We start from the raw sequence: 13,630 nt of genomic DNA, 5'->3' as shown, positions 1-13,630 counted from the left end.
AAGTATTTACATATACAGTATATCCATTCACCTTACTTCCAACAACACTACTAAGCACCATAGAGGCTGTAATAATTTATCTTCTATACCACATAACAGAAAAATTGGGAAATGGCATCCAATTTCTGCAGAGCATCACCTCAGTTTCTTGAAGTCTGTGTCCTATCAAGCTCATAGACTCCCCCAAGAGCTGCAGATGGGCTGCCACATCAATAGGCTCAGTATCGGGGACTTTTGTTGGAGAAGACGAGAAGGATACAAGACTGCCGGGAGACTTTTTGTGTGGTGATGATAGCCCCGAGGAGGACCCTACCAAATGAAAAACACAAAATAGAAAACTTTTGGTATTACAAAGACTACATAAGGCCCTGTTCACATAGAGTTTTTTGACGAGGAAACCGTGCCGCAGAACTCCTCAAGAACCGCCTGAAAATGCCTCCCATTGATTTCAATGGGAGTTGGACGAGTTTTTTTACCACGAGTAAAAAAAAAACGCGTCGCGGTAAAAAGAAGTGTCATGACCCATCTTGAGGCGGTTTCCGCCTCCAAAACCCCATTTCAATCAGTCAGAAAGAGGAAAAAAAACGCCTCGACGAGTGTTTTGACGAGTTTTTGTCAAACCACTGTGCAAAAACCATCTGGAGCAGTTTTTGCAGGAGGAATTTTCCTCCTGCAAAAAACTCACACTGAGTTTTTTGACGAGTTTTTTTAACGTGGAAGCCGCGTTGACAAACGGGCCAAAAAACGGCCGAAAATGCCTCCCATTGATTTCAATGTGAGGCGGAGGTGTTTTTTTCCCGTGAGCGGAAAAACCGCCTCACCGGAAAAAGAAAGGACGTGCCCTATCTTCGCACGTTTACACCTCTGACCTCCCATTGACATCGCTGCTATTTTGCCCACTCAATGGCCGGCGCGAAAATCGGTGTGCAGACAAAGCAACATCTGTCTCAAAATTCCAAACTGAATTTTGAGGCAGATTTTCCGCCTGCAAAAAAACTCAGTGTGAACCCAGCCTAATCAAGCAAGACTGGCAAATAAATAATATAGTTAATCATAAACCTTTAATTTTTGAACAGGATTCAGAAGGACTTGATTTCCGTTTCACAGTTGTGGCCTCGGCTTTGTTCTGTTTGTGCTGGAGATACTGAGCTTTCTGCTTCCAAACCTGTAGTCCGCATAAGTTAGAGGCACAGTTCACACATCAGAAAGCGAATAACAAGTTAAGTTGTAATTTCATGTCTTTGAAAAATTTTAAATAAACTATCTAAGAAAAGAAAAAGAAAATCGAATGACTCGCGTAAGGACCCGATCTCTTATAAGATGAGCAGGTGGCAATGTTGAATCATCCAGTCTTTTAGCAATTATATGATTTGTATGTGGCACTATTTAGCAGTTTTCCGCTCTGCTGGCTCTTTCTCTAATTCTCAGTTGTCTCAAAGCTAGTGGGTTGAGCCTAACTGCTATCATTTCTTCGATGCACTGCACACATAGAAGAGGAGAATCCAGCTCTCCTATCTCTAGTGATCACACACACACACACACATATATATATACACATACATATATATATATATATATATATATATATATATATACACATACATACACACACACATATTATATATATATATATATATATATATAAATATATATATATACATATATATAAATAATTACACACACACACACACATTTATATATATATATATATATACATATATATAAATAATTACACACACACACACACATTATTTATATATACATATAGATTACACACACACACACACACACTACCGTTCAAAAATTTAGAGTCACTTAGAAATTTCCTAATTTTTGAAAGAAAAGCAGTTTTTTCAATGAAGATATTAAATTAATCAGAAATACACTTTAACCCCTTAATGACCAGCCTATTATAGACGTTAATGACCAAGCTATTTTTCAAGTTTTTCCATCGTCGCATTCCAAGCGCTATAACTTTTTTATTTTTGCGTCGACATAGCTGTATAAGGTCTTGTTTTTTTGCGGGACAAGTTGTATTTTTTAATAGCACCATTTTGAGGTACATATTATTTATTGATTAACTTTTATTAACTTTTTTGGGGGGGGGGGGGGGAATAGAAAAAACTCTGAAATGTCGCCACTTTTTTCGTCCTAAATCTACGCCGTTTACCGTGTGCTATAAATAACACAATAACTTTATTCAGCGGGTTGTTACGATTGCAACGATACCAAATTTGTATCGTTTTTGTATGTTTTACTACTTTTACACAGTAAAAACACTTTTTTTTAAAAATAATTTGTTTTTGTGTCTCCATATTTGAAGAGCCGTAACGTTTTTATTTTTTCGCCGATGCAGTTGTATGAGGGCTTTTTTTTGCGGGAGGACTTGTAGTTTTTATTGGTACCATTTTGGAGTAGATGCGACTTTTTGATCACTTTTTAATCACATTTTTTTAAAGTCAGGATTCACAGAAAACAGCAATTTTTCCATCTTTTTTTATTTAATTTTTTACGGCGTTCACCGTGCAGGTTAAGTAATGTAATAGATTTATAGTCGGGGTCGTTACGGCGATACCAAATGTGTGTAACTTTTTTACTTTATTTTGTTTTTTTAATACTAAAGCAGTTTGTAAGGGGAAAAAGTGGGTTTTTCATTTTTTTTCCACTTTTTTTTTATTAACTTTATTAAACTTTTTTTTTTACTTTTTTACTAGTTCCACTAGGGGACTATAATATGCGATTCTGCGATCGCTATTATAATACTATTATAATACTATTATAATACACTGCAATACTTCTGTATTGCAGTGCATTATGCCTGTCCGTTTAAAACAGACAGGCATCTGCTAGGTCATGCCTGCGGCATGATCTAGCAGGCATTCATTACAGGCAGACGGGTGTCGGGGGGAGAGAGAGGGAGCTCCCTCCCTCTCTCCAAAACCACTCAGATGCAGTGCTCGCTATTGAGCACCGCATCTGAGGGGTTAAACGGCAGAGCAGGGACGCTCCCAGCTCTCAGCTGCCTCTAGCAGCAGAGAGCAGGGAGATTTGACAGCTCCCTGCTCTGTTTACTTATTCCGATGCCGCGACGTAAAAAGTCTATGGCATCGGAATAAGGCCCGTTAGTGACTGACGTAAAAACACGATGGGCCGGTCACTAACGGGCTATACATTGTTAATGCGCTAAATGACTATTCTAGCTGCAAACGTCTGGTTTTTAATGCAATATCTACATAGGTGTATAGAGGCCCATTTCCAGCAACCATCACTACAGTGTTCTAATGGTACATTGTGTTTGCTAACGGTGTTAAAAGGCTAATGGATGATTAGAAAACGCTTAAACCCTTGTGCAATTATGTTAGCACCGCTGTAAACAGTTTTGCTGTTTAGAGGAGCTATAAAACGGACCTTGCTTTGAGCTAGTTGACAATCTGGAGCATTACATTTGTAAGTTCGATTAAACTCTCAAAATAGCTAGAAAAAAAGAGAGCTTTCATGTGAAACACGACAGTCTATTCTTGTTCTTAGAAATTAAGGCTATTCCATGTGAGAAATTGCCAAGAAACTGAATATTTCCTACAACGGTGTGTACTACTCCCCTCAGAGGACAGCACACACAGGCTCTAACCAGAGTAGAAAGAGAAGTGGGAGGCACCGCTACACAACTGAGCAACAAGACAAGTACATTAGAGTCTCTAGTTTGAGAAATAGACGCCTCACAGCTCCTCAACTGGCAGCTTCATTAAATAGTACCCGCAAAACGCCAGTGTCAACGTCTACAGTGAAGAGGCGACTCTGGGATGCTGGCCTTCAGGGCAGAGTGGCAAAGAAAAAGCCATATCTGAGACTGGCTAATAAAAGGAAAAGAATAATATGGGCAAAAGCACATAGACATTTGACAGAGGAAGATTGGAAAAAAGTGTTATGGACAGACGAATCGAAGTTTGAGGTGTTTGGATCACGCAGAACAACATTTGTGAAATGCAGAACAACTGAAAAGATGCTGGAAGAGTGCCTGACGCCATCTGTCAAGCATGGTGGAGGTAATGTGATGGTCTGGGATTGCTTTGGTGCTGGTAAAGTGGGAGAATTGTACAAGGTAAAAGGGATTTTGAATAAAGAAGGATATCACTCCATTTTGCAACGCCATGCCATACACTGTGGACAGCGCTTGATTGGAGCCAATTTCATCCTACAACAGGACAATGACCCAAAGCACACCTCCAAATTATGCAAGAACTATTTAGGGAAGAAGCAGGCAGCTGGTATTCTATCTGTAATGGAGTGACCAGCGCAGTCACCAGATCTCAACCCCATAGAGCTGTTGTGGGAGCAGCTTGACTGTATAGTACGCAAGAATTGCCCATCAAGCCAATCCAACTTGTGGGAGGGCCTTCTGGAAGCATGGGGTGAAATTTCTCCCGATTACCTCAGCAAATTAACAGCTAGAATGCCAAAGGTCTGCAATGCTGTAATTGCTGCAAATGGAGCATTCTTTGACGAAAGCAAAGTTTGAAGAAGAAAATTATTATTTCAAATAAAAATCATTATTTCTAACCTTGTCAATGTCTTGACTATATTTTCTAGTCATTTTGCAACTCATTTGATAAATATAAGTGTGAGTTTTCATGGAAAACACAAAATTGTCTGGGTGACCCCAAACTTTTGAACGGTAGTGTACACACACACACATTATATATATATATATATACATATACATACACACACATACACATATATATATATATATATATATATATATATACACACACACACACACACACACACACACACACACATATATATATAGATCTATATATGCTGCAGCAGGATGGAGGATATTATACAGCAGTAATGAGCAGTGAAGCTGAGATCCAGCACTTGGGCGAGATAGGCTGCTGGTAAAATTTATATGTCTTTCTCACTCTGCCCCCGCTTCCTCCCCCTGATCCCCCCCCTCCATAGACTTGTATAGGCAAGCAGTGAATAGACACACCACTACCTTCTGCAGCCTGTCAATTCTGCTTTGTAACCAGGGAAGGACAATGCATGACAATAGGGGTTGGACAGCAGATGACAGGAAGGGAGACACCTAGTGGCAGTAAACTTCACACAGAAATTGCATGAATAAAACTAAATTTTAACAATAAGTTTGAAAGTTGATCTATATCAGGAATACTATTAGATCAGTACACGTTGTTTGAAAAGTTAGTGTCCATTTATGTTAAAGGGGTTTTCACATCATCATAAATGACCACCTATCTACTCGCCTCCTGAAGCCTCATACACAAAGAAACTTCACCAGCACCCTCCCTTCCCTGTCTACTCTTCTAAAGGTTCAGTTGGGGGGACTGAGGAGGTTTCTGACATTTTTGAATAGACCCTGCATGCAGGAAAAAAAGAGAAATACAGGCTGCTGTAGAATGAAGATGTCAATTTCCCGTAAAAGAAATATTACAATTCACATTCTATATACTACTGATTAATACAAAAACGATAAAAGGATATGTACGCTTTAACTCTTGGACTTACAAGTTTGTCTCTCTCTGGTAGTTGTTTCCACACTTCAGCCAATTTCTTACTAAGTTCCCCAAAATCTAAGAATAAACGAATGAGAAAAGTAATAAAATAAAATGCCACATCAAGACATGCAAGTACATACTATCATAAAGTACATAAAAATGTCTATGTGAACGGTGCTTATATAACATTCTGAAAGTGAGATTTTGGCAGAAAGGGGATTGTCTGAGACCAAGAACTCCCCATTCAAGTATATATCTTAGAACAGTAATCTAATGGGTGCTACCCACTGAATGCCCCAACTGCCCGAGCGAAGGGGTATTACATGAAAAGGAGCATGTGACTAGCTACATAGCAGTTTTAGATAATAATGTGATGGACCACGCATTTATGAGACAAGAATCGTTTAATGCCTTTTTACATTGCTTTCAGCAGCACATTGACACTGAATAATCAGAGGGAGGTGAACCACCACCAATGTTCAGTATGGGAGAAAGGTTTTATATGGCAGCTCAATACATTTTATTCACCTCTTACCAATTCCTGGATGTTCTGCTATGATGCTGCCTCTATATTCTTTAGAGAAAACTTGATATGCAGACATATTCTTCTTCTTAGGCTGCGTATACACACATAAAATATAAAGCTCATTTTTGTTACCTATCACAGGCCAAATGTAACAGTAAATAGCAGATGAAGTTTAAAGTGTAGCTAAATGTTTGACAAACTTCTGACATGTCATAGTGACATGTCAGAAGTTTGGATTGGTGGGGGTCCGAGCACTGAGACCCCCACCAATCGCTAGAACTAAGCAGCTCAAACGCTCGTGTGAGCACCCGGTCTCTTCGGGTCTGTGCCTCTTTTTCCGGAAATAAATGTATCAGTGTACGGACTCAATAGAAAGTCTATGAGCCCGTACTCCGATACATCGGCTTTCCGTAAAAAGCCGAAAACACACAGAGCGGCTGAGCAGTCACATGAGCGCTTCAGCTGCTTCGTTCCAGAGATTGGTGGGGGGGGGGTCCGAGGTTTGTCAAACGTTTAGCTACACTTTAATTAAGTACTATTCATGTATATCTAACTCAATTTTCTTAAAGGGGTTGTATGAAATGAAATCTATGAAGTGAATGGGGCTAAGGTGCAATACCAAACTAAGCAGACGAACTAAGAGAAGAGTAGCACTGTTTTTCTATTGTACAACCCTTTTAAATTGACAATAGATATGTAGACCGTGTGAAAAATACTCCTTTGTGCGGCGGTCTCGTACAAAATTCTTAAATAATCCACCATAGGTATTCAAAATAAAATTTGGATTTATTTGTATACATATTTTAAAAATATTGGTGCTAAATTGGCAATAGAGGGAGAACAGAGTTTGTCTGCTGCTCTGAATGGCAGCTTCTGTTTGAGCTCCCGCTCAACTCCTGACTCTTACGCTGCTCAAAGCAGTTTGTCAAGCTGCAACCCAGTTACTGCAATTTCTACTACTTCTCCTCTCCACTCCCACTTGAAATGGTGAAGACCGGGGGAAAAAAAGACGGGTCCCTGCCGTATTACAGACTTTATCCGTCCAAGATAACGCTGGATCGAAGAGCCGCAGTCCACAGAGTGCAATTGCACTGACCTCAGGAAATTTATCCAGCGTCCCTGCAACCTCACAGACCCCTGGAGACTCCTCTCCTGCTTCTAGAGATCAGGGTAAGCGCTCTGCTCCGGTTTCTACACACAACTCACCTAGTGGAAAAGGCACTGCTAATAAAAGAGGGGACATATTTCTCCGAATCTGATAAAGATTTGGCTTTCATACCTGGCTCAGGTAACCTACTCAAGACCATGCTGTTATCCCTCCACAGGCACTTCTCTTAACGATATGAATAAACTGGTCCTTCAGCTTCAAACCAATACAGATGGCTTGGTCACTCAGACATCTCATGTAGAAACCAAAATGGGCACATTTTCAGTGGCCCAGAATAATCTAGTGGATGTCCACAACTCACTTGAAGGGGAGTGCAGCGCTTGCGTAGCAAGGTTATAGATCTAGAGCAGGGGTCTCAAGCACGCGGCCCGCATGCAGCCCCTAGTATCGGCTCTGCTCCGGGACTCTGTGGAATTACCTGACATCGCTGTCCATATATGGACAGTGTTGTCAGGGTCTTCCCCAGAGCGGAGTCCCGGGCAGAGCGCTAGTATTGGCTCTGCTCTGTGGAAGCCTCCGACATCGCTGTCCATACATCGACAGTGATGTCATGGGCTTCCCCAGAGCAGAAGTCCCAGTGATGTAAGGAGCACAGCTTGAGCCCCAGGAAGAGCCTACTTGCGCTCTGCCCCGGACTCTAGCTCTGGGGTTGCCCCTGATATCCATATATGGATTGATGTCAGGAGTAGTGCTGGAATCCCAGGCAGAGTGCTAGAAGTGGCTCTGCTCCGGGACTCCAGCTCTGGGCCAGCCCTTGACATCACAGTCCATATATGGACACGGATGTTAATGGCTTCCCCAGAGTTCCGACGCAGAGCCCATACTAGTGCTCTGCTCCGGGACTCCGGCTCTGGGGTTGCCCCGGATACCACATTCCGGTCCAGGAGGATCCCCTGACGTCAGAGTATGGACAATGACGTCAGGGGCTCCCACAGTAGAGGAATCCCCAGCCAAAGCGTCGGCAACGCTCTGGCTGGGGATAGCTCCATTGGGACTCCCTCTAGGAGTGGAATCCCCAGCCAGAGCGTTGCCGACGCTTTGGCTGGGGATTCCACTCCCAGAGGGAGTCCCAATGGAGCTATCTACTTGGGGTGTGTGTGGCAGCATCTGCGGAGGGCACTGTGGCAGCATCTGCGGAGGGCACTGTGGCAGTATGTACAGAGGGCACTGTGGCATTATCTAGGAGTCTGTGGCATTATCTGCAGAGGGCACTGTGGCATTATCTGCAGAGGGCACTGTGGCATTATCTGCAAAGGGCACTGTGGCATTATCTGCAAAGGGCACTGTGGCATTATCTGCAAAGGGCACTGTGGCATCTGCAGAGGGCACTGTGGCATTATTTAGGGGGGTGTGGCAGCATCCGCAGACCGCTCTGTGGCAGCATCCGCAGAGGGCACTGTGGCAGCATCCTCAGAGGGCACTGTGGCAGCATCCTCAGAGGGCACTGTGGCTATCTAAAAAGGGGCTGCCCAATCTTGACATGTGTGTTTGCCAAACACTGCGACACTTAAACTGGATTGTTGAAATAAGCACGTGGAAAATTCTCTCAAATTTTAAACCTGGCGGTATTATTATAGTAAAGTAGTATTATTATAGCAATATAGTGTTATAGCAGATAAAATAACTAATTAACAATAATTTTGTATTGCATCAACTTTGAAAGTAATGCGGCCCGTCAACCAATTTTTCTATATGTGGCCCACTTACCTGGCCGAGTTTTAGACCCCTGATCTAGAGCATCGTTCCTGCTGCAACAAGATCACATTTCGCAGTATAGCGTACGACGTTTCTTCCCAAGATCTCTACTAATATTTTCTGACCCTGTTTAAGAACTAACTACGTTCTCTCGGATTTGGATTTCTGAAAAGACAGGGTTCACCATATTCAAAAGCCCGCTCCGAAAAATGTTCCCTCGCCTCTGTATAGTGACTATATCGCATTTTGTTTTTTTGGGGGGTTTATTTGGTTACGTGCAGCTCTACCTAGACCTCATGCCCACTTCCATTTTTTCCTTCAGGGTGCTATCCGTTTTTTTCACGGATAGCACCCTGACCCATTCATTTCAATGGGCCCATGCACACTTCCGTTATTTTCACGGATCCGTTGTTCCGTTCCGTCAAAAGTACAGCATGTCCTACTTTTGTCAGTGATTCTGTGACCGTGGGGCCCATAGAAGTCAGAGGGTCCGTGAAAAAAACGGACGGCACACTGAAGGCTTCCGTGTGCCATCCGTTTTTGATGGATCTGTTGCCCTAGCAACAGCAGGGCATGCCATAGTTCACAGACTGGGACATGCGACAAGTTTAAATAAAGTTCAATACCTTCCGCTTTTTTTTAACGGAAACACGGAAGCCAAACGAACGCACAACGTCCATTTGAAACGGAAACGACACTGAGTACACACGGAAACCATAACGGACACACGGATCCGTGAGAAACGGACGTGAAAACGGTGATGGAAGTGTGCATGAGGCATTACTATGTTTGTATATTGCAACCTGTTTTCTGCTAAATGTTTTGTTTCAAGCAACTTGACTATAAATGTGTGTTAGGACAGTAGCTATTGCTGGTCATTGAGATTTCAATAGCCTTTCATGCCTTTATCCACACTCCATATATCTTAGATCTCTTAAAGAGGCTCTGTCACCAGTTTATGAATTCCCCATCTCCTAACTAATCTAATAGGCGCTATGATAACTTCAGTGTGATTTTTTATTTTATTTATTATTTGCAAAGTTATGAGCATTTTTATAAATATGCTAATGTGGCTCGAATAGCCAAATAGGAGGTGACTTTGCACTCTGGACGGTGTAATGTTCTCCGTATGACGCTGTCCAATCGTCATACAGCTTCTCCCCCTTTCCTGCAACAAAGTGCGATCCATTCCCGACGGTGTATTCAACTGGCGTTATCTCCCGTTATGTCATATGAAAGATTAGAATCTCCTCTTTCAATTTCCACCAGAAACCCTGTTCCAGGTGGTCCACAGCCCAAAATATGGCTGTATGAAGTGAATCAGCCTCACTGTCTCATACTGTGTGAAGCAGCTTCATGCTAATAGGGCAGAGGAGAATCGCTGGTGTTGACACCCACTTGTCTAATAAAGACTAAATTTCCATATTTAGAAAAAAGCTCATAACTAAAATAATAGTTTTGGGACACAATTTTTCACTGGCATTAGCAGTGTTACATCAATCACTTATTAGATTAGCTAGGAGACAGGGCATTACTAAACTAGTGACCGAGCCGCTTTAAAAAGTGTAATGGTCCAACAAACTTCTGACAGGTCATAGTGACATGTCAGAAGTTTTGACTGGCGGGGTCCGAGAACCCCACCAATCACTAAAACAAAGCGGCAGAGGCGCTCGTGTGAGCGCTTAGCCGCTTAGTTTCTGTTTGACTTTTTCCAGAAAGCAGATTAGCAGTGTATGGACGCAATAGAACATTTATGAACCCATACACCTCTACATCGATTTCTGGAAAAAGGCGAATAGAAATTAAGCGGCTAAGCGCTCACACGAGTGCTTCTGCCGCTTCGTTTTAGCGATTGGTGGGGGTCTCAGTGCTCCGACTCCCAGCAGTCAAAACTTCTGACATGTCACTAGGACACGTCAGAAGCTTGTTGAACGCTTAGTTACTTTAACCACTACCGGACCGCCCATAGACTACAAACATCCGGGCGGTTCGCAATTAACTCTGCAGGGCGGTTCCAGAACGTCCTGCAGAGTTCGCAGGTTTGCCGCTCCCTGGCGGCCTTTAGCTCTGTGATACAGCTGTCTCCAGACAGCTGTATCATGGAACTTTAATCGGAGACCACTCAGCGTGGTCTCCAGTCGTGTGATCGTTGTGACAACCTGTCAAAACGATCACATTGCTCCTATCCGCAGCGCTTACGCGCCGACTGTGAAGAGCTCCGTGATAAAGTTGTCTGGAGACAGCTGATATCAGAGAGCTTTCACCCGGAGACCACTCAGTGTGGTCTCCGGTCATGTGATCGCTGTGACAGTGATCACATTGCTCCTCCCAGCAGCGCTTGTGCGACGGCAGTAAGGAGCTCAGCTATGTGAACGCTGTGACAGCCTGTCGCAGCGATCACATGCGTGTCGGCGGTAAGGAGCAGACAGTTGTACCACCAGAGCTTCAGAGTGGTCTCTGGTCAGCTGATCGCTGTGACAGCCGGTCATAGCGATCACATGCGTGCCGACGGTAAGGAGCTCCATGATACTGCTGTCTAGAGACAGCTGTATCACTGAGCTTCAAAGTGGTCTCTGGTCAGGTGATTGCTGTGACAGGCTGTCACAGACATCACCAGTTGCATCTTCTCCCGCTCTGGCAGACTGTAAAAAAAAAAAAAATTTCCTCTATAAATAAAATTTGTCTATCTGCTACACGGCGACTTTGGCCACGCACGACACAGGTCGACCAGCCAAAGATCGCTATGTCCCATTGCCTACATTGCATGTAATAAAAGTCAATGTGGTTGTGTCGCAACGCGCAAGTTGCTACGACATGACAGTTGCAAGAAATCCAAACTGTCGTGTCAAAGTTACTTGCAGGTCGCAACGCGAACACACTGACTTTCATTACTTGCGGTGTAGGCTACTGGACATAGCGATCTTTGGTCGGACAACCTGTACACAGAGTATTTTACAGGCAGAAAAAAAATCTGCCTCAAAATTCCTGAAGGAAGATTTTGACCTGCCTGCACATTTTTGCCATGTTTTCCGCCTGAGGCCATTGAGAAACGCGGGCGTAAAACATTTTTCTGCCTCCCAGGAAAAAAACAAGTTTCGGCTGTATATTGGTGCCGATTCCGACGCGGTTTCCACGTTAAAATCAGCATCAAAAAACTCTGTGAATTGGGCCTTAGCGTGATGTGGCGGATCCACGGCAAATTTTACATTTGCGCAGGCAAAGTCTGCAGCGGATTACAGTACAAGGCAAGTAGATGAGATTTTACAAAAAACTCATCTGCATGCTGCAGACATTTAACACTGCAGATTTTGAAATCTGTGATATGTCGTTAAATTAATACCTTGGGGTCTACTTTCCATAAAATAATCATACGGGGGGGCTGTGTGGCACTACCTACGGGGGGGGGGCTGTGTGGCACTACCTACAGGGGGGGGGCTGTGTGGCACTACCTACAGGGGGGGGGCTGTCTGGCACTACCTACAGGGGGCTGTGGCAGTATCTACAGAGGGCAGTGTGTGGCATTATCTACAGAGGTGTGTGGCAAAAAATGTAAAAATAATATTCATGCGATTTTAAAACTGACAGGGAAAAAAATGGATGCAAAATGGGTCAAAATCAGGCGTTGAAAACAGAAACACGGCCCGGAACTGATGCAAAACGGTGGGGAAAAGCGGCCGACACTCTGACCCTGTCGTGTGAATAGAGCCTTAGCCATCAATATCTGATTGGTGGTGGCCGGTCTCCCCGCCGATCAGCTGTTTTGAAGGGGCCGCGATGCTCGTACCATCGTCGCTTCCCTTTCATTTCCTTTACTGCTCACACCGTGAATCGCGGACAAACTTGTAGCGGCGGTTCACAGTATTACAGTATACACTTGAATAGTAGAAGGCTGTAATACTGTGAACCGCCGCTACAAGTGTATGTGCGATTCAGTGTAAGCAGTAAAGGAATGAAGTGGAAGCAGCGCTCGTATAAGCACTGTGGCCCCTTCAAAACAGCTGATCGACAGGTCAGATATTGATGGCCTATTCTGAGGATAGGCCGTCAGTTTTTGTGGACTGGAAACGCCACAAATTCTGTAATGGTCATATGGTGTCAGCGAACCAGGTTTGGAAATTTTTTTCTCTAAAAGCCAGTTTGCGCACCATTATTTGTAAGCGCCACCTTGCGCCCAGCGTTTAAGAAATGCACACATATTTGGTATCATTGAAGTCGGCAGAAGTTGGCAAATATGTATTCAGGTGAGTTTACCCAGTGGCATGCACCAGATGTAAAAAAAAAAAAAAATATCACGTAAAATCACATATTCACATTTTTTTCAACTTTATTTTCCGTTATTCCTTCCATATTTTTTAAAAAAGTAAAATGATCGATCATTTTTTTTTTACACAATATGGAAGCCCAATATGTTCTGAGAAAAACAAGACCAAATACACGTACGTGGGAAAAATAAATAGAACAACAATTTGCTTTTAAATTGGCACATGGCTAAAACGTAAAAATGGGCCTGGTCAGGAAGGGGGGGGGGGGGGTAAAGCTCCTGGTCAGGAAGTGGTTAAATACTAAATGTCATGGGTCTTAAAGGCTATGTACACCTTTTAAATAGATGATAATTTTTTTATAACTAAAAACGTCAGTGTGTTTGGTGCAACTTTCTAAATACTTGTTATCACTAATTACTTTTACTTTTTGAGATACAGCTGTTTTTTATTCTGTGTA

At 43.0% G+C, this 13,630-nt stretch overlaps 1 protein-coding gene across 2 annotated transcripts in view; it reads right to left on the bottom strand.

Annotated features, from left to right (window-relative positions):
* HMGXB4 (HMG-box containing 4) overlaps positions 1-13,630 on the bottom strand; it is a 58,638-nt gene that overhangs the window by 28,534 nt on the left and 16,474 nt on the right. For both annotated transcript variants that reach the window (XM_075833696.1, XM_075833697.1), the window contains exons 6-9: positions 6,058-6,139; positions 5,533-5,597; positions 1,060-1,165; positions 140-309 (exon numbers count right to left, since the gene is read on the bottom strand). In XM_075833696.1, the coding sequence (XP_075689811.1) occupies positions 140-309; positions 1,060-1,165; positions 5,533-5,597; positions 6,058-6,139 (423 nt within the window). The remainder of the gene's footprint in view (positions 1-139; positions 310-1,059; positions 1,166-5,532; positions 5,598-6,057; positions 6,140-13,630) is intronic.

The sequence above is a fragment of the Rhinoderma darwinii genome, chromosome 7 (assembly GCF_050947455.1).
Source record: "Rhinoderma darwinii isolate aRhiDar2 chromosome 7, aRhiDar2.hap1, whole genome shotgun sequence".
Classification (NCBI taxonomy): Eukaryota; Metazoa; Chordata; class Amphibia; order Anura; family Rhinodermatidae; genus Rhinoderma; species Rhinoderma darwinii.
The sequence above is the reverse complement of the archived record's forward strand: the minus strand, read 5'-3'. Positions and strand labels throughout refer to the sequence as shown.